This window comes from Pelodiscus sinensis, chromosome 7, assembly GCF_052426305.1.
Source record: "Pelodiscus sinensis isolate ZL-2025 chromosome 7, ASM5242630v1, whole genome shotgun sequence".
NCBI lineage: Eukaryota > Metazoa > Chordata > Testudines > Trionychidae > Pelodiscus > Pelodiscus sinensis.
The window spans coordinates 27,603,588-27,624,557 of NC_143058.1; the positions used below are offsets into that span (position 1 = coordinate 27,603,588).

The following is a 20,970-nucleotide window of genomic DNA, read 5'->3' on the forward strand; positions in this document are numbered from 1 at the left end:
ATAGAGGTCTGTAAAATCATGATTGGTGTAGAAAAAGTGAATAAGGAAAAGTTATTTACTTGTTCCCATAACATAAGAATTAGGGGTCACCGAATGAAATGAATAGGTAGCAGGTTTAGAACAAAGCTAAGGACATTTTTCTTCACACAGCACACAGTAAATCTGTGGAACTCCTTGTTAGAGGATGTTGTGAAAACCAGGACTTTAACAGGTTCAAAAAAGAACTAGATACATTTATTCGTGGAGGTTAGGTCCATCAATGGCTATTAGCAAGGATGGGTAGGAATGGTATTCGTAGCCTATCAGAGGCTGGAAATGGATGACAAGAGAGGGATAATTGGTGATTCCCTGTTCTATTCATTCCTTTTGGGGCATCTGGCATTAGCCATTTTGGAAGACAGGATACTGGGCTAGATGGACCTTTGGTCTGACCCAGTATGGCCATTCTTATGTTCTTATATACCTGTCCAGGCTGATAAAAACCTCAACTGACACTAGAAATGTATCCAAATATATCAGTTTTGTAGCATGTCCTAAAGGGCAATCAATTTGGGCTATTTAAGAGCAGGGGGAGTGAATTTCAGAGTTGAGGTGCTGTGTAGTATGGTACCAGAGTGAGTGAGTTCTCAAGTGTCAGTTCTTAATATAAACAACACCTTTAAACTCTACCCAGAAAGTAACAAGCAGCCAAGACAGACTCTGAAACGTTGTTCGTGGTCCTGGCAAGATACATTTAATTCTAGACCATTGCCTAGAGGAAGCACATTTCAGTAGTGTAATCAACAAAGACTCAAAGGTGCAGAAATGGAGAGTGGGGGGATGCTGCATTGTGCCCAGGGTGCTGTCTGCAAGCACCGCATGCCAGGGTCTCTGCTGCTGCCCCCTCCTTCTCCCTTCCGTGCCAGTGGGCTCTACTGCTAGCCTTGCATGCCAGGGCTTTGCTCCGGCCTTACCAAGGGGGAGATGGACAAGAGTAAGGGGGCTGGATTTCAGCACCTTCACTTCTAAAAGTGTTCCCGTGCCACTGCAAAGACTTGGATAAAGAGAGCAAGGGTCCATATCCAAGAATGTAGGATGTAACCTCCTGACCAGACAGAGATGGAGAAAATACCATCATGATTATGAACCTCTAATAGCTGGATGGATAGTAAGATCCCAAAATTGCCAAGTTAATTGACAAGTAGCAAGTTAACACCCTCAGTAACGGAAGCCAACGTAATCATTTTCACATTCTGTGGGTGTTTGTCAAAACCTACCAACACCATCTCGGTCTTCTTTGGTTTGAACCTCTGCCCGCTCATTCAAATCCATGCCCCAGTCACTACCTGACACAGCAAAAGAAGCACAAGCGCATTTTGTGTTAATTCTTTACTATTTATATAAAATATAGGAAAGATAAGTATTCTTCTGGAGATTGTAACAAATGTTCAAGAGTACAGATGATAGCAAATACCTCCCTGCTTCTTTCTCTTTTATTTTTGTCAATTTTTTTTATTTCTGTTCATCTTAATAATTTTATTAGGTCTATAACTAGACTGTTGAATAAATTATATATTTGAGCTGCAAAAAGATAGCCAGGATCCTGGACTTTGATCTGTAATATATGTCTCCACTTATGAAGATTCCAAGTATGCAAGGTCAGCTCTCCTCTTTCTTGCATGTCTTTATTGTCAAAAGGGAGACATGTCAGAAAATTTCATTCCTCTTTACTAACATTGTCTGAAAGAGTATATTTTGATTTCTCCATGAATTTTTGAAAATGCAAAAATACTAACCAAAGGGAAAAACTGTCTGATATTTTGTAATAGTTTCTGGTGAGTTTTTAAAACCATTAAAAAATATAGCAAAATCACTGTGACCTAATGGGTTTTCTCACCAGCCCAACGAAGAACCAGTTCCACTCCCAAATCAGTTTCAGGCTCTTTCCAAAAGGCACAATGTATTGTTTACAACACCAAATTCCTAACACAAAAGCAATGCAATTCCTCTGACAAGTTCAGACTCCTGTTCTAGATGCTCTTCATTTGCCTCTCTGTACCCAACCGTGGCCTCCAAAAAAGCCTTTTAGATCCCTTGAGTCATGTGACTGGCAAGAAGCCCCTTACCCCTTCCTTGTTTTACCCTTATGCTGTCAAAGGCCACTCAAAACAATTTGCTGCCCCAGGCAAAACTTCTCTGTGCTGCCCCCATTTCAGTCCCTTAGAAAGGTGGCTCTCAATCTTTCAATAATACTGTAGCCCCTTCAGGTATCTAATTTGTCTTATGTACCCCCCAAATTTCATCTCACTTATGCTATTTCTTAAAAAATCAGACATAATACTGAAGTGTCACAGAATACTATTACTGAAAAATTGCCTCCTTTCTCATTTTACTATACAATTATAAAATAATAGAATTTAAAATAGTATTACATTTAAGTGCTTCATATACACAAATCAGTATAAACAAACCATTGCATAAAATTTTAGTGTATATTGACTTCTCTAGTGCTTTTTATGTAGCCTGTTGTAAAACTAGATACATATCTAGAGGAGTTGATGTACCCCCTCAATGATCTTTGTGTACCCATAGGGCAGCATGGGACATTGTAGACTAGTGAGTGGCCCTCCTCCATGTCAATGGGCTGTAAGATTGTTGTAACCAAGATTGTCTCAAGGGATAGGATAGTTTTGCTAACTGCGCTTATGTACCTAGGATGTGCAGTGCACCACAACAACACTTTCATTGGATGCGGTGGGAGTGCATCGTTCTTATAATGCTGTGTACAATCAGCGTGCACTGCCCTTCACATGCCCTTGCTTTAAGTGTGTTAGTTTTATTCCTATTGGTATTACAAAAATATGTGGACAAAACCCAGCAGAATCTGGCAAGCCTGGGTTTGGACAATGGTGAACAAAATCTCTCATGGGCTACACATAGAACCCCAATGGGCTACGTTCAGCCATTGGCCTCGGGTTGCCCACTACTGTCTTAGGGATACATGTAGCTCTGGTTGTGAACCACTACCTTAAAACAAAGGTTCTCAACCAGCAAGACACACCTCCTAGGAATATGGGGGTTTGTTGGAATTTCTGGTGGGCCTTGCACACCACCTTATGGTTTGTGAACATAAGAACAGCCATACTGGGTCAGAACAAAGGTTTATCTGGTCCAATATCTTGTCTTCCAAAAGCAACCAATGTTAGGTGCCCCTAGAAGGAATGAACAGAACAAGTAACCCTTAAATGACCCCACCCTTGTCACTGGTTTCTAGCCTCTGACAAACAGCAGCTGGGGCACCATTCTTACCCACCCTGGCTAGCAGCCATTGATGGACCTAAAGGAGACAGGCTTCCTGGCTAAGTGTATCCGGTGGCTAGCATAGGGCTTGAACCCTCCACCTTGATATTGTTAGCATTACACTCTAACCAGCTGAGCTAGCTGGGGTTACCAGGAGGAAGGGTGCAAATACCAAGTTACAATGCCACTTGCTCAGATGCCAGCTACCCCTCTGTCTGAAGGGGGGCATGTGTGGGCTAAATCTGAATGAATGGTGTTTTGACTTGGTGCACAGAGTAGCAGTGCCACTCAAGTTTGGCCCTGCCACCTTAGGCACAGTCTGCTGTCCTAGACAGTTGCCTACTTTGCTAATAGCTAGAGTAGCCATAGGTCACAGTGATGAAGAACAGAAGCTCCATAACCCATTTCCCCCTCTGTACTTTTTGCCAAAGGGGAAGTCTTGCCTAAGAAGCAGGTTTTCTTTTTACCTCCGCAAACCTTGCAGAAGATCCTCTGTAGGAACTCCACAGGTTTCCAGATCCATAATGTTGAATGGACACAATGGTGCAGGCATTATTGCCAGCTGGGTTCAGGATTCTCACCACTTCCCAAATACTGGGGGTGAGGGGAGAGGAGGAGTCGGCGGCAGGGGGAGTGTAACCCGCACTCCTAGTGGTTCACTGTCCCATGTGGTGGCACTTACACCACTTACAGTGAGAGATAAGAATTAGTGAGCATACAGGCTAGGTTGCTAGCCAACTGGCTTTATAGCTCAAGCTGTAGAGGCTTCTCCATTAAGCTCCAGAGGTTACAGCTTTGAATCTGCATGTAGCTACTTACAACTGAGGGCTTATTTGGAATACAAAAGCAGTACAAAATAGTATAGTAATAAACTATATTAGCTTCTTTATCCTTAGTGGGAAGTTCTGGAAACAACCATGCCAGGTGGAACTCCTGAGGTAGCTGTGTTTTCCAATCTCTGTCATCCTTGCTTTCAAATCCGCAGAGAAGGGGAAATCATTTCCTCCACCAAAAGAATTAAGGAACTCTATTAACTGATATTGCCTATGGGAAAACAGTTTTGCAGTCTGTTAGAGCAGGCTTAGATTAAGACATGGGATCCTAGACACGCTTGCACATGGGGTCTCCTTGTTTCTATCCCACCAGCATGGCCCAGCACATATGCTGTGATTGTGCCTTTACTTGGCATAATAGTGGCAGGCAGGGGAGCCAATAGCCATACTGAGCCCCTGGGCAAAGTGAGGGAGGGAATGGCTCTGCACTCCCAGAATGGAAATAGAAGAGGGTGCCAGAGGTAGTCAGCCCTCAGCACTGCCCAGAGCATGCCATGCAGTGGTCTGCCCATAATTTAAAGGCCCCAAGGCTCTGGGCATCACTGCTGCCACAGTAGCAGCAGCAGTGGCTGGGAGCCCTGGGCCCTGAAGAAGAGCTGGGCCCTGGGCTACAATGTCCAAAATGAGCCCTTTTATGCTGTAATAGTGTCCACATGAGAGGTATACTCGTATATTTATACTGGTTTAAACTCATACTTTATCTTGTACCAAAAAAATCTGCTAAATTATGGATGATTAGAGTTGGTCAGTCCTTCAGCAATGCATTTTTAAACCATTCTGTCACTGAAGGCATTGGGTCCTTTGTTTAAGGATTGACCAAATCCAATCCTCTATAGCACATAGTTTTGCCAGTTATGGGATGATAATTATCTTTTGATTTGAGTTAAGTCCATTTCCTCTAAGTTATTTAGCAGACAAGCCTTGGAATTATACAGACCTAAACTTTCTATACATATTCTATATCTTGTAAGCTAGTACCATAAGTTAGTAGTCCAGCTGCACTTGTGTTATTGTGTGATCACTTATTACCATACCACGCGCTAAAATTTTTTGTCAGTCACAGCACAACAATAGCTATTGTATAAAAAGTTATGAAGTGTTAGTCTATACCAATGTACAAGAGAGATTCAGCTAAAGAAGTATGGTGTGGGTTTTGGATACTCAATTTGAGAGTAGTTCTGTGGTCACTTTGGTTTGTTTTTTTACATATTTTAGTTGCTAAATCATTGTGAAACAGTTACTCCTTAATTGGTTTTATATGCCAATGTGAGTGAAAAGTAGTGCTAATGTTTATTGATCAGATACTAGTTAATGTGATAAACATTTGGAAGTGTCACTAAAAACTAAATAGCTGGCTCTTTGCATATGCTTTTAATAATACTTTAGATCGCAGAAGGTCAGATTTTGCCACCATACTCATGTTTTCTTGTATTTTCCACAAATAACACTTCTTATTTCAAGGTACTCTTAAGCATAAGGAGGACAACATTTGACTCTAAGGCTGTGTCTACACTCAAGGTTTTTTTTGAAAAAAGTGGCCTTTTTTTGAAAAAACTTCACCTGCGTCTAGACTACAGCCGCGTTCTTTCAAAATTAAATCGAAAGAACGCGGCTTTTCTTTCAACGGCGGAAAACCTCATTTCACAAGGAAGAACACTCTTTTGAAAAAAGGCATTCTTGAATGCAAACAGGGCCTTTTTGAAAGAGCATCCAGACTGCCTGGGTGCTTTTTCGAAAGTACTGCTTGCAGTCTAGACGCTCTTTTTTGAAAGAGGCTTTTCGAAAGTATCTTTCGAAAAAGCCTCTTTCGAAAGAGGCTTGCAGTCTAGACATAGCCTAAGTAAAATAAATATTCAAAAAATCCAATTTACTATTCATGCTGTTTCCTGTTTGCATTTCTCTCAGCTTGAGCAATGAACATCAACTAAGTAAATTTTTTTGGGGGGAGGGGGTCTCAGTGCTATAATATTTTGATTGCAAACACTGTTTAACAACAACTGAAGTAGAGAGGGAGTTGGCAAAGTCTCCTACATATAAATTATCCATCACTTTCCATTACAAAAGATCCTAACTCTTCCATTGCTTCCAGAAAGCCTTTGAAATTAATCATGGAATTTACTTGAGGGGTGGGTCAAGCTGTTTTTTGTTAATCTCATGAAATCCTGTTTAAATTTGGCTGTTACAAGTTATTGGAAATTGTCATTTCATATCTCTGATTTGTCATGCTTGACACAGTTTTGCAGCACAAAAAATCTGTGTAATCTAAGGCTAGGTCACTACAGCCACCACTGCATCAGTAATTTACAGGGTAAATTCTCAGAGCAGAGACTGTCCAGCTGTGGCTGAAACATGAGAGGGATGTCAAAGGGGGAAAACAAGCTGTGCTAGCTGAGCTACATCTAGCAAGGGTCCAAGAACCCATCATTATTTACTATGGACATGAGAATTCTAGATGCACATTTTTGATGACTGGCATTAACATTTCCATACCCTTCATATTGCATATCTCACTATTAATCAGTGCCTCCAATCCGATTGCAAGTTTACACAAGCTGAAGATACATCCCAGCTCTCTGGTATGGCAGTCCCAAATGATAGTCACTGAGCTCCACATATCTTTGTGCTTGGCTATTCTGTCTGTAGATCAGCACATAGATAATGTGCATCCTCCTGTAGTGGCTGGTTCACACAAACTAACAACTTTCTCTTGCTGCTAGCTAATATAGTTTGTCCAGTAACTGTAGTTGTGGACATCTGTGCTCCAGAACTTTAAGGTTCTGTATTCAAATCCTGGTGGTGATGCATGTATTTGTTGTAAATTGTGGATGACAATGCTTGTCTTATCTGCCAGGGGAGTTGTGAATATAAATTCATTATCTCCTTGGGAAGTTGTAAAGATTAATTAATATTTATGAGACACTTGGAAATAAATTATTATGTATTCTGTATGGAATTTGGATAGTGTGCAGTAAATAATGGATAGGGCTACATATCGACTGAGAAAATATAACTGCCTTATTCATAGAGTACTAGCCATGCTCTACACTGAATGAGGAAGGGGTCTAATGGAAAAAATAGTATGTGATCCTAGAATAAAAGACTGCATCATAGTGCATATGCATAAAGGGGCATTACCTAATTTCTAAATGGTTGGTTTTGCTGCATGATGTAGTTTTGTATGTAATTGAAACATAAAAATTAATGGAACATTTCAAATGGTTTTAAGTTTGAAATAATAACAGGGTGGACAAGTCTAGCATCCTGGGGGTGGAAATGATGTCAATTATACCAAGAGATTTATATAAGAAATGGAAGAAAGCAATATGCATAATATGATCCTAACCAGGAGGCACCATTTATGCCAATTTTAAAAGGTTTTGTTACACCTTTTTAACTCTCTTTCCACATTTTGTCACACATTCCTGGTAAGGATGTTGACAGGTCAGATTTCTGTTTAATATCCTTTACAAGTGAGGGCTGAAGGATTCAGGGGAAACTTTCTGCTTCTTCCAGAGTTAATTCATAACCATGAGACCAATATTATTTTTCATTATTCATTTTCTCTTTGTGCCACAGTCTCACCTAAAGGTCCTCTCTGAAAGGACCCTGTTGAATTGGGCAATGTCTGAATACAGTTAAAGATAATCCCGGTGCTAAAAAGCTCACAGTTTAAAGAGACAAATGATAGTAATAAGAAAATTATCTTCAGACCCATTTTACAGCTGGGAGTGAGGTGAAGTGACTTGCTACAGTGGTGTTTGGTGTCTGAGTATGTGAGTGACAAAGTAGGTGAGGTAAAATCTTTTATTGGACAACTTTTGTTACTACCTCACCCATATTAACTTGCATGTAGTCTCAGTGGAAGACTGTAACAGAGCCAGAAATTGAACACAGAAATCTTAAGGTCCAGTCTAATTCCTTAACCTCAAGACCATCCTGCTCCTTGGAATAGAAAGGTATTATTAATTGACCTAATAATCACCACATCAATCTTCTGTGCCATTAGATGTAGCCAAAACCCTTAAAAAGGAAGGCCCTGCTAGGGTGAGCTGGAAGTACTTACTTGTTACCATAAAGTTTAGAATGAAGAACTTTGCAGATGGGTTTTTCTCCCTATATCAGTAGAGGTGCTTCTGTTCTTGATTGTTCCTAACAGCATGAACAAATTGTAAAGTGACTTGTGAATTCCAGACCCCATCTTCCTTGTTACTTCACTCAATTGACTCAGACCTCTTTCTAAATCCTCATCTCTAGACAATGTCAAGCTTGCAGATTCTTTCCGCATAACATCTCCAAGATAAACCTCCCTTCATGCACAAAATATAAACTCTTGTCCAGGCTCTCATTATATTGTATCTTTATTACTGCAGCATCCTTACTCTTGACAAATATAGCCTTGAACAACTCATATATTCAGAAACCTCTTTGACCATGTTATCTTCTCTTTGCATCCTTCCATTGGCTCCCTTTTTGCTATTGTAGCGCAATTGACTTATTTTTCTTCACTTTAAAGGCTCTTCACAACCTATCCCCACCCTATCTGTTATCCCTCATTTGATATCAAAATGTCGGCTCTGACTCCATGACAGTCTTCACTGTCCACTTGTAAAATAGTCACACAAGCACCTTTGTGCTTTCTCCAGTGTTGCTCCTCAGGCTTCAAAGGAACTTCCCTATACGCATCAACAAAAGTGACTCATTACCTTCCTTCAGATCTCTCCTCAAAATTCTCCTCTGCAATGAAGCCTAAAAAAATATTTGACGACAATTGGATTGCTGGGGTGCAGAAACCACTGCCTGTCATGCTGACTGATATTGTCTCATTGCAGCTTTATACTTCCATCTGTCTGTTTCTCCATCTGCTTTCTTAGGCTTAGACAATAAGTTCTCTGGGGCATGCACTATCTATTTGTCCTGTATTTTTACAGCTCCTAGAACAGTGCTGGGAGCTGTAAAAACAGTGCAGTGTTGGTCGATGCTCACTGCTACGGTAATGCAGATAAATAAGGCAGTTTATTGGATAGTCAACTAGTCGCTTCCTCTCACCCCTTGCTTCCTCTATCATGGGGCAGGAGAGGCAGAGGGGTAGCGGGGACAGGGCACAAGCTGGGAATCAGCTGATTCCCAGCTTGTGCCCAGTCTCTCATGCTGTGCACCAGTTTTTAAAATGTATTAAGAGCCTACTGGCATGGGGAAATCTTCTAGATCTCTACTACTCTATTACAAGTTTTGCTTGGCAATACCTGTGGGAGAGAGAATATGGACGCTGAGTGGAGAATGAAATAGGTATCAGAAAAAGTGTTTTGTTTTTTTAAAAGGCCCACGCTGCTTACTCACATTACAGCATCTGTCAGTATAGTTTCATGACAACACTAATAGGTGTTTGAGCAAAATTATTATAGTCTATGGAAACATTTTACTGCCTTTTCATTAGTGAGCTGAAAAAATTTTAGGGAAAATAAGAACCCATGAATGACTGTAATGGGTTGGACCATACAGTCCAATGTCCTGTCTTCTGACTGTGGACTATGCCAGATGCTACAAAGGGAATGGTCAGAACCAGGAAATTTCCATCCCCTGTTATCCAGACCCAGCCTCTAACAGTCAGAATTTAAGGACATCCAGAGGATAGCGTTGCTTCCCTGACCATTTTGGCAAATAGCCACTGAGAGACCCATCCTCCATTAATTTATCTAATTTTTTTCTAGTCTGCTTATATCTTTGGTCTTCACTACATCCTATAGCAATGAGTTCCACAGATTGACTGTACACTGTGTGAAGAAATAATACTTCCTTTTTTTGTTTTAAACCTGCTGCCTGTTAGTTTTATTGGGTGATCTCTGGTTCTTGTGTTATGTGAAGGGGTAAATAATACTTTCCTATACAATCTTTCCTAGCAATGAAAAATCCCATTTGATTAGTTAACCAGTTAAACGTTAAGTTTAACCAGTTAACTGATAAAAACGGGGCAGGCAGGGGTTGCTCCAGCCCAGATGCTTCCGACCCCACACGGGCTATGAGTCAGCAACCTCGTGCAGGGCCGGAAGCAGCAGCAGGGGAAGCGGGGCGGGAGGGCAGCTAGGGCCCCCTCCATTGCTGTCATCTCCACGTCTGTGTGGGCTAGGAGCCATCTTCCCTCACTCCCGCTGTTTCCAGCCCTTCGTCCCCCACAAGGCTGCTGACTTCCAGCCTCATGGGGCTGCTTCTGGGTGTTGCTTATCAGGTAACTAGTTAAAATTCATACATCCATAGTATCTGCACACCTCAATTTCTCCCCTCCCCCCTTCTCCACCCTTAATTGTTTCTTTTCCAAGCTGAATAGTCCCAGTCTTTTCTCTCTCATATGGAAGCTGTTCCATAACCCTAATAATTTCTGTTGCCCTTCTTTGTACCTTTTCCAATTCTAATCTATCTTTTCTGAAATTGGATGAATAGAACTGCACACAGGATTGAAAGTGTGTGGGCATTAATTATATGGTGACATGATATTTTGTCTTTTTAGCTATCCCTTTCTTAATGATTCCTAATGTCCTTTTCTAATGGTTCCTAATGTTGGTAGTTTTTTTGACTGCCACTTTAATGGAGCAGATGTTTTCAGAAACTTGTTTACAATGATTCCAATATCTGTCTTTAATATAACAGCTACTTAAACGCCCATCATTTTTAATTTGATTTAAAACAAAACAAAAAAAGTAAAATAAAAATTCCCTCGGTGTTACTTTGGCAGCTATTTCAGCTTATTGTAAGTATGATCAAGGTAGACCAGTTTCTATGTGGTCCCTTGCTTCACGAAGCTCATTTTAGGCTTGATGCATCTGAAACATCCATTTATAGAGGCTCTGGTTATTAATGAGGTCCAGACTAAGGTGTTGAAAGCTGTTTTTATCTACTCCAGTGCTTCTTAAACTTGTTAAGGCTGAGGAACACCAAACAATTTTTTTTTATGAGGAACACCAAGGATTTTTTTGTGAGCAAAAAACAAAAAAAAGTTGGGGAGGGGGGAAAGGGTCGGGGGGAAAGTTACTGAGGGGAAAAAAAGGGTTGGTTTATTCTTATAGTGGTAAAAATTGTGCCAGAATTCAATTTATGTATATTGATTGTGTTTTAGTGGAGTTGTGTTTTTGCATTCGATAACATGGAGGAATCTATTTCTCTTGCAGATTTTCTGGGTTCAAAGGTTTCTGTGGGTGGGAACAGGATAAAAATGCAAAAAAAAATGTGTGAGGGGATAAAACAGGACAGGAGTGGGATTTAAAAATAGTTCTATGCAGTGATCAATATTGATCCAACTTATACCAAATTGTATAAAAAGAATGTGGGGCTAGGTACAGCTGTTCAACTGGCAATCCTAGTGTAAGAGCAAGCATAATAACATGAATTTTATTTCAGTGAGCTAATTATATTTCCAGATTTTTTACATACTTGTACTATATTCCTGTCTAAGCTAATTCCTTCTCCACAAGCCTGATTTGAGAAGGTTGCTTTGTTTTTATATGGAGTGGACAGGGGTCCAGCCAGATTTTTGTTTCATATGTCTCTAGTATGATAAATATGAGGTGGTCAACAAGCATGTTGACAAGGGGCATCCAGTGGATATAGTATACTTAGATTTTCAGAAAGTTTTGACCAAGTCCCCCGCCAAAGGCTCTTAAGCAAAGTAAGCTGTCCTGAGATAAGAAGAAAAGTTCTCTCATGGATCAATAGCTGGTTAAAATAGGAAACAAAGTGTAGGAATAAGTGGTCAGTTTTTGGAATGGAGCATGCTCATAAATGATCTGGAAAAAGGGTGGACAAATTTGCAGATGATCCAAAACTCCCTAAGATCATTAAGTCTCAGGGAGATTGTGAAGAGCTGCAAAGGGATCTCACAAAACTGGATGACTGGGAAATAAAATGGCAGATGGAATGGAATGTTGATAAATTCAAAGCAATGCACATTGATAAACATAATCTCAAGTAAACAGGTTAAAATGATGGGGTCTAAATTAGACATTTTAGATCTATCATTATGGATAGTTCTCTGAAAACATCCACTCAGTGTGCTACAGCAGTCAAAAAAGTGAACAGAATGTTGGGAATCATTAAGAAAAGATAATGAGACAGAAAATATCATATTGCCTCTGCATAAATCCACAATATGGCCACATCTTGAGTACTGCATGCAGATATCACTCTGTCTCAAGAAAGATGTATTGGAATTGGAAAAGGTTTAGAAAAGGGTAACAAAAATGATTGGGGGAATGGAACAACTTCTGTTTGAGGAGAGATTAATAAAATTGGGACTTTTCATCTTGGAAAAGAGAAAGCTAGGGAGAGATATGATAGAGGTTTATAAAACCATGCTTGCAGTGGAAAAAGTAAATAAAGGACGGTTTACTCCTCATAATACAAGAACTAGGGGTCACCAAATGAAATTAATAAGAAGCAGGTTTAAAACAAACAAAGCGTAGCACATATTTGACCTCTGGAACTTTTTCCAGATGATGTTTTGAAGGCCAAGACTATATTTGGGTTCCAAAAAAGAACTAGATGCCTTTATGGAGAATAGGTCCATCAGTGGCATGGGTGGGCAGGGCTGGTGTCGTTAGCCTCTGTATGTGAGAAGCTGGGAATGGGCAACAGGAGCTAGATCACTTGATAATTATCTGTTCTGTTAATTTGCTCTGGGGCATCTGGCATTAGCCACTGTTGGAGGACAGGATACTGGGCTAGAGGGATCTTTGGTCTCACCCAAAATGGCCACTTTATAATCTTAAATTATGTTGATAGGTTCTGCTGTTAAACATTTTCACATGGTTTTCTTTTTCTCATAGTATTTCTTAACCTGGCCTCCTCAAATTTAAACCTTCTGAGCAGCATTAAATAGCTGCCATTTTTTAAAAGAGAACCTTTTCCTTTTTTCCTAGATATGGAATTTCTCAACATTCGATCCTGCACCAATAAAAGATACCAACATTTACCTGACCCATCAGAGCTAAAACCAAGAGTTTTATACTATTAGAAAAGGAAAGTTTCCTGCTTTCTAGTAGAATGCAAATAACTTGTTTCTGTGTTTGAAAAAAGTTACTTAAGAGGCTTTTGAAATATGTTATTTCTGGTTCCCTGTTCTCTGGTTCCTGTTTAGTCAAACTCATGATACTAAGGATTACAGGCTTATAGATGCAAGAAATGAAAAATAGTATCAATAAAACATGCAAAAATTATTTCTAAATTAAATTATCCATCTCATTAATTTGGGATGAATTACACATTTCATGCATGTTGTTGTCTGTTAGAGCCAGTGTGACACACATTAAAAACAAAAAATCTCATATCTTGTAACATACCATTCCATTATGTCAATGCGGTTGTGTTCCATGCAGTCATGTGTGAGAAAGAGAGAGAGAAACACTGAGAGGGAACTTTTTCTGACATTTTGTTTTAGAGAATTTGTCAGAGACTTTTAGTCTGCAGAATTGAGTAAACTTTTCATTCTCTTACATGTTGTTTGATTGCCATTCACCACCCTCATCATTTCAGTGTTTGGAAGGTTCCTTGTAAACTTGTGTTATTTTCAGTTTTTAATTAGCTTTTTTGGGAAAAGCTACCTACCACTGTGGATATTTTCAGTCCACATGTTTCTCCTGGTGCAGTCATTTACATGGAGAAGGACAATTTGTTTTCTGTTTTTCCTTTTTGTCACAGGTTCTAGACTTCTGTCTGAAAAAATTTACTTGTCATTGCTAGCATTAACACTTGTCTGCTAACATGCAGCCCTGGGAGCCTGTGAAATCCTGTTCTTATGATTGCAAAGTTGATTTCTGTCAACTTCAGCTGCAAGTAAATTGTTTTGTGTGTCTATTTACTGCACCATAACATTGTACTACTTATCAGAAAAAAAGGCATGATCCTTGGTCCAAGGAGCTCAACAGTTGACATCTCATGTAATATACGTAATTATGTATAATGTTGAGCTGTCAATACTTTATGATTCTTGAAAGATGGGTTCCCAGAAAAAAAATTGGATTCTATCTTTAAGAATACTCTGATGGAAGTTGAACTCCCAGTTTCCAATAGCACTTGTTTCTGCAATTTTGCTAAATTATAATTGATGCTCTCTGATTTTTATCTGATCAACAGACTATACAATGGAATTTGCTGTAGTTTTTTAAATAGAAGATAAAATACATTGTTTTTTCTGCTATCAAATTAATCTGCAATTTTAGTATTTATGTTTTCCAGTACCAAAGGCGTCTCTTTGGTCACCATATCTGGTTGAAAAATATCGTTCAAAGGTGGTTATATTCTGTTTTATTTCTCCTGCTTCCTGATGACACACAGCTTTTGCATACAACTACTGTCAATCCAAATGCAAAAATTCCGTCAGGTAGAGGAAAGCAGATAATTGATTTGTGAAGTCCAACATTGGTCAAGGCAGATAGATATGCAGAAGCAGAAAAAGAATAACCAGTCTTGAATAAGTAACAGCCTTTATTGTAAATCCACTCTGCAGGGAAGCTTCGGATTTCTCTGTCACTCCCAGCAAAAAAGCCATCCACGCCACCCAAAAGACTTTACCTTTTCCTTCATAACAAATTTATGTTTTCATGGCAGCTTGTATAATGCTTTCCCAACAGTAATTCACAAAACATACTGTTAGATGGGATGTGTTCTGATCATTATGCATATGGAAAAAGCAATATACTGATAGAACTGGGAATAGAAACCATTAATCCTTGCTCCTAACTTCCTGATCTAATCTTGGGATCATACTCTTTACCGTTAGATCTTCAGAGTGTTGCTGATCATTTTAGTAGTAGATATGGTGTGGTGTCAAAACAGAACATGGGTACTTTTCAGTGCTAGAATAAGCCTCTTACACAAGTCTCATGAAGGAGTTTGAAAAGAAATGTAAGTTTTTTATGTAAGCAGGACTCCATTTGTTATGTGGGGATGACATTTCTGTGCAGTATCTGAAATAATTCATTGCAGATTGTCTTACTTAAAAATGGTAAAATCATGCTGTTTGAATTTTCTTCGTCTGAATATAGCTAGATTTCGAAGAGTCTAATTATCATTTCAGTAATGATAGTATTTGTCCTTCAGAAGACATTGTTAATATATGTATTGTTTTGTGTTACAGGGAATTCAGGACCATCATCTTCCATAGCCATAGCTGGAACCAGCCAACCTGCCATTACAAAGACAACATCCGTTCTTCAAGATGGTGTCATAGTCACTACTGCAGCTGGAAACCCACTTCCGAGCCAGCTGCCCATTGGGAGTGATTTCCCTTTTGTTGGCCATGAACACACACTTCACTTTCCACAGAACTGCTCTTCAAACAACAATCTTCCGCATTCTTTGAATCCAAACCTTCTCAATTCTCTACCTATCTCTTTGCCAGTGAATCAACAACATCTCCTAAACCAGAATCTATTAAATATACTGCAGCCTTCAGCAGGAGAAGGCAAGTCTGAGGTCATCCTCAACCCTTTAGGTTTTCTCAACCCAAGTGTAAATGCTGCCCTAGCTTTTCTCTCCAGTGACATGGATGGGCAGGTATTACAGCCTGCTCATTTTCAGCTTCTAGCAGCCCTGCTTCAGAATCAAGCCCAAGTAGCTGCCATGCTTCCCCTTCCATCTTTCAATTTGACCATCTCAGATTTTTTACAACAGCAAAATAACCCTTTACCCTCAGTAACGCAGATGACCACCCCACCAGACCATTTGCTAAGCAATCAGTCAGAAAGCAACAGAGCAGAGACCCTTTTAACCGACCCCCTGGGGGACCCTATACCAAGCTTTACAGTCACTGATACTACTTCTAATCCCTTGCTCCTCCCAGCTGTCACTGGGGCCTCGGGATTTATGGCCTTGAATCCCCAGCTGTTGGGAGGTGTCCTGAACTCCACATCGGGCAACACTGCTAATCATCCAGAGATATCCATAGCAACCTCCTCCCAGGCAACCACTACCACAACCACTACATCATCAGCAGTGACAGCACTGTCTGTCTCAACACTTGGTGGGACAGCAGTGGTGTCAATGGCAGAAACATTGCTGAACCTATCTAATAATGCTGGGAATACATCTGGTCCAGCTAAACTCAACAATAACTCTGTGGTGCCACAGCTACTTAACCCTCTACTGGGGACAGGTCTGCTTGGTAAGTTAAATTTTTTCACAGATTTAAAAAACAGAAGGTTGGGGGGAGAGTTTCTGATTCTATATTCTATTATTAAAGACTCCATTTAATTGCACTATTCCTAAAAGAGTTTTGTATGTCACAGCTCACTGAAAACTTCTAGAGAAAAATAACCATTACTGTCAGAAATTTTACATAGCAATTTTTTTAAAATTCAGCAATATTTCATTCTGTTTTTGAATATAATATTATTTTTAATTTTCCTCATTCTGATGCCACCAAGCCTACTGCACACATTTAAATTCAGTCAAGCAAATGTGACTCCTTTTACCTTTCATGTAATGAAAGCACATGAGCATCTTTGGGATGCAGTGTTTTACTTCAAATGTATGTGGCATCACAGGGTTAGTGTGAGTAGCTGTGCAATAGATGAAAATGGCCAAGTGCATTTTTCCATTTAAATAAAAAATATGCCAAAACTATAGCACATGTCCTATGTAGTACATAAAGCACTCCAAGTAAAGCCTTGCACAAGTTTAGTGAAGTAGGTTGCCCTTGCTAGCCCTTGATTATACATTTCTGTTCTCCTGTTTCTTTGCTTTTCATTTCTTTGTTGTAGTTTAGAACTGAGAGTATCACACCTGTCAAGCCCTTACATAAATAAATGAACTTTTAAACCTAGACTGTTCTCTTAAATCTCTAGTGTTTTGATATATTTACCCAGAACATGTGATATATTTTGTATTCTGTGCTGTTAGGACTCAATAAGCAACTAAATATAACAGTGGCATGACTAAAATATTGTGTCAAAGAGCTGTAAAGTATTGCAACTTTGTTACTTTGTCAAGCTGCAGGATTGTTACTATGAACTCAGCCCTATTTTTCCAATGTAATTTAATTTAGCGTTAGGATAGTTATTAAATTAGGATTAATTTTTTTTATCTAAAATAAAATGTCTGTTGATTTTCATCAGCTGACTCCACTAGCATTAACTTTAGGAAGAACATTCGTTTGTGTTAACTCAGAAATAAGAAATAGTAAACTCCACTTTCAGGTTTCTTTTATTTTGTAATTTAATAGGATATGGGGTCACAAACTGTTTTTCTGTTGTTTCTGATACTCTTATTTTATATTTTAATATGCACTGGAGATTTTTATTTTGTTACAAAATGCAGATTTTTTTATTATACTTTTTTAATCTTACTATGAGATTTTTCTCCTGTATCTAGAAAAGAGCACTAGTAGAGTTATCTAGTGTGTTTTTGTGTTCAAAAGGCCTTAGATCATTGTTTAGTTCTGTCAGATAGCAATGTCATAATTACGAAAAGGTTGGTGGGTGGAGAGCTGTGGTGTGGTATGAAGCAGTCAGTCTTTTGAAGCTAAGAATGGATTTCCAAGAAAATGAATACCAGCTGGCTCTGGTTCTACTGTTCCTGGTTGTGTGCCATTCCAGAATGAAGGACAGTCATGTCAGAATTCTTTAGAAAGAGTCCATGTATAGATAGATTTAACCTGAAAGAAGGCATGTGGAAGAAATGAAGGAATAAGCTGTAGGAAGCATATTCCTTGAGATCACTGTACACAAGATTTCATGGGAAAAGTTTTGTACAGCGAGTGTCGGTATTTGTTTACCATCAGTTAAAATATGACTCAAGGTAACTCTCACAAACTCTTGAAAATTATGCTGACTTCTTTTTTCATATGTTTGAAATTGCAGGTGATGTGTCGTCGATAAACACTACTTTGAATAACCATCAACTGACTCATCTCCAGTCACTGTTAAACAACAATCAGATGTTTCCTTCAAATCAGCAGCAACACCAGTTTCTCCAGGGGTACCAGAATCTTCAGGGGTTTCATGGGCAGCCCACAATTCCTGGACCAACTAACAACCCAAACCCTATGGCTTGTCTGTTTCAAAATTTTCAGGTAGAAAGTACAATGAAATCAATACTGAGTGAATTTTAAAAATGCTAATTGTAGAACTGATATCTATATTCTGCTTTTTCATTGAATATTTAAAACCATCTATTTTATTCCAGTTAGTTATCCTTTTTAACATGGATTTTGTATTTGCAAATTAGAAACATGTTACTAAAATTATATGTTTTACTAATAAGTTGAACGTCATTTTTATATTATTGATACTACTTACGATGTGCATATATGACCACTGTTATTAATTTTCAGGAGCTGTTAATTTGTGTAGGATTATTAACTCTTGGTTGAGAACAAATTGTAGACTGGTGAAAAGTTAAAAGAATTGTCAGTTAGGGCATGTCTACTCAGCAGAGCTAAAGCCAAAAATAAGCTACACAACTTTAGCTACATCAATTGCGTAGCTTAAGTCGAAATAGCTTATTTCGGCTTTTAGTGCTGTCTACACAGCAGGAAGTCCGAGGAAGAGCACTTTTCCTCTAACTTCCATTGCTCCTCGTAAAATGAAGGTTACAGGAATTGGAGTAAGAAGTCCTCAAGCTAGACAGTATTTTGACATTATGTTGAAATAACTGCTTGTAGTATAGATGCGGACTGTATTTTTTCGGAATAACATTAGTTATTCCGAAATAACACTGCTGTGTAGATGTACCCTTAATGGGAAAGAGGAAGAGAAAGAGGAAGTGATTGTGAGCAAATTACTTTTTCTAACAGTGCCCATTGAAGTAAATGAAAGGACTACCATAAGTGATTAGAGTGGACATATAATAAAAAATTTTGTAAGAATGGTATCTTCCTTTCACAGTACCATCCAAACAGACAACTGTGTTGATAATGTAAATTCAAATGCTAAAGTAATGGAATGACAGTGAAAGTATCAACAGAGTTAAGGAACAAAAAGAGTTACATTGTGTACTTAACATTATTATAGTGCTGCAGAACTGAAAATGTGAAGGCAGCAGGTGATAATGCCAGAAAAGCTTTTATCCTTTAAGAAGGAAAAAGACAACATATCATTTTGTCAGTCTAGACAACTAGAAATTTCCCTGTAGACCTTTTTTTTGCAAAATCACAGTCATCTAACTGCCTATTAACCCCTTCACATTTTTTTAATATGTTAGCTACATCTTCGTATTTTCTTTTTGTCGTGAATTATGTAAGAGTTTAATGATGGTAAGTATTTAAAGCAGTAGTTATAAATATTTTGGCTTCACTAGCCAATAAATATTTTGGCTTCACTAGCCATTCTTTTCTCTTCATACTTTCTATAGTATTAATACTGCTTATTCTCTTTACTTCACTATCAATGTACACAACAAACATAATATACAGGGTTTCTCAGAATCTAACTTAGTTTATAATAGATAATACATGAAATAGCTACAGTGCAAAGAGTTGGAGGCATGGTTGATGAAGGATCAAAGGAGAGCGACTTCCTAAAAGAAAAGTATAAGAACAAGGGAAAGGTAGGTCACTTGCACATGAGGCGATTTCAAGCCAGTATGTTGCATCAAAACAAAAAACAAAAACAAAAAAACAAAACAGAGAGTGGGTAGAAACAACAAAAGCACTTAGGAGTGAAACTATGAAGGAAAATAGAGACTGAGGCTATGTCTACACTATGGCATTTTTATGGAAGAGGAAATGCAAATGAAGTGCTCATTTGCAAATCTCGTACTCTAATTTGCATATTCTTTTCCGGTCCTTTCTGCAGAAGAGATTTTTGTGAAAAAAACCCACTGTGTAGATGGGGCCATTTTTCCGGAAAAAAACAAACCCTTTTGCGCAAGATTCTGTAAACCTCATTTTTTGAGGAATAAGGGATCTTGCACAAAAGGTTTGGGCCTTTTTTTTTTGTTTGTTTTTTTCCCGGAAAATAGCCCCATCTACATAGCGGGAGGTTTTCGAAAAAACCTCTTTCTCAAAAAGGATCAGAGGAGAATATGCAAATGAGAGCACAAGATTTGCAAATGAGCGCTTCCTTTGCATTTCCTCTTCTGCAAAAATGCCATAGTGTAGACGAAGCCTGAGGGAGGAATATGAGGAAATAAATTAGGATATAAAGATGTCGGCACTGATTATGTTGTTTAGGACTTTGAATGTCAGAATGAGGATCTTGGACTTCATTCAGAAAAAGAAAGAGACTCAGAAAGGTGTGGTTACAACAAGAGAGATTTGAACATTTTTGTCATCTAAAATACCACCTATTATTGCAAAGTTTTGTCTTTTTGAGCAAAGGGTGAAAGCTAGTGTTATGTATTCATATTCATATTATTTTATATTTTTAGATTGCCTTTTTATTTTCTGATTCTGTTCCTTGAGTGATCATCTTTTTCCCCTTGGCTATGTCTACACTGGCCCCTTTTCCGGAAGGGGCATGTAAATTTCAGCAGTCGTCGTAGGGAAATCCGCGGGGGATTTAAATATCCCCCGCGGCATTTAAATAAAAATGTCCGCCGCTTTTTTCCGGCTTTTAAAAAAGCCGGAAAAGAGCGTCTACACTGGCCCCGATCCTCCGGAAAAAGTGCCCTTTTCCGGAGGATCTTATTCCTACTTCAAAGTAGGAATAAGAGCCTCCGGAAAAGGGCACTTTTTCCGGAGGATCGGGGCCAGTCTAGACGCTCTTTTCCGGCTTTTTTAAAAGCCGGAAAAAAGCGGTGGACATTTCTATTTAAATGCTGCGGGGGATATTTAAATCCCCCGCGGATTTCCCTACAACGACTGCTGAAATTTACATGCCCCTTCCGGAAAAGGGGCCAGTGTAGACGTAGCCCTTATGTATAGGGCCCTACT

The 20,970-nt window shown here is 38.9% G+C and overlaps 1 protein-coding gene across 8 annotated transcripts in view; it reads left to right on the forward strand.

The window, feature by feature from the left end:
* MBD5 (methyl-CpG binding domain protein 5) overlaps positions 1-20,970 on the forward strand; it is a 253,117-nt gene that overhangs the window by 184,143 nt on the left and 48,004 nt on the right. For 6 of the 8 annotated variants that reach the window (XM_075933345.2, XM_075933340.2, XM_006135680.5 and 3 more), the window contains 2 exons: positions 15,235-16,260; positions 17,957-18,168. In XM_075933345.2, the coding sequence (XP_075789460.2) occupies positions 15,235-16,260; positions 17,957-18,168 (1,238 nt within the window). The remainder of the gene's footprint in view (positions 1-15,234; positions 16,261-17,956; positions 18,169-20,970) is intronic. The other 2 variants (XM_075933346.2, XM_075933347.2) reach the window with 2 other exon arrangements.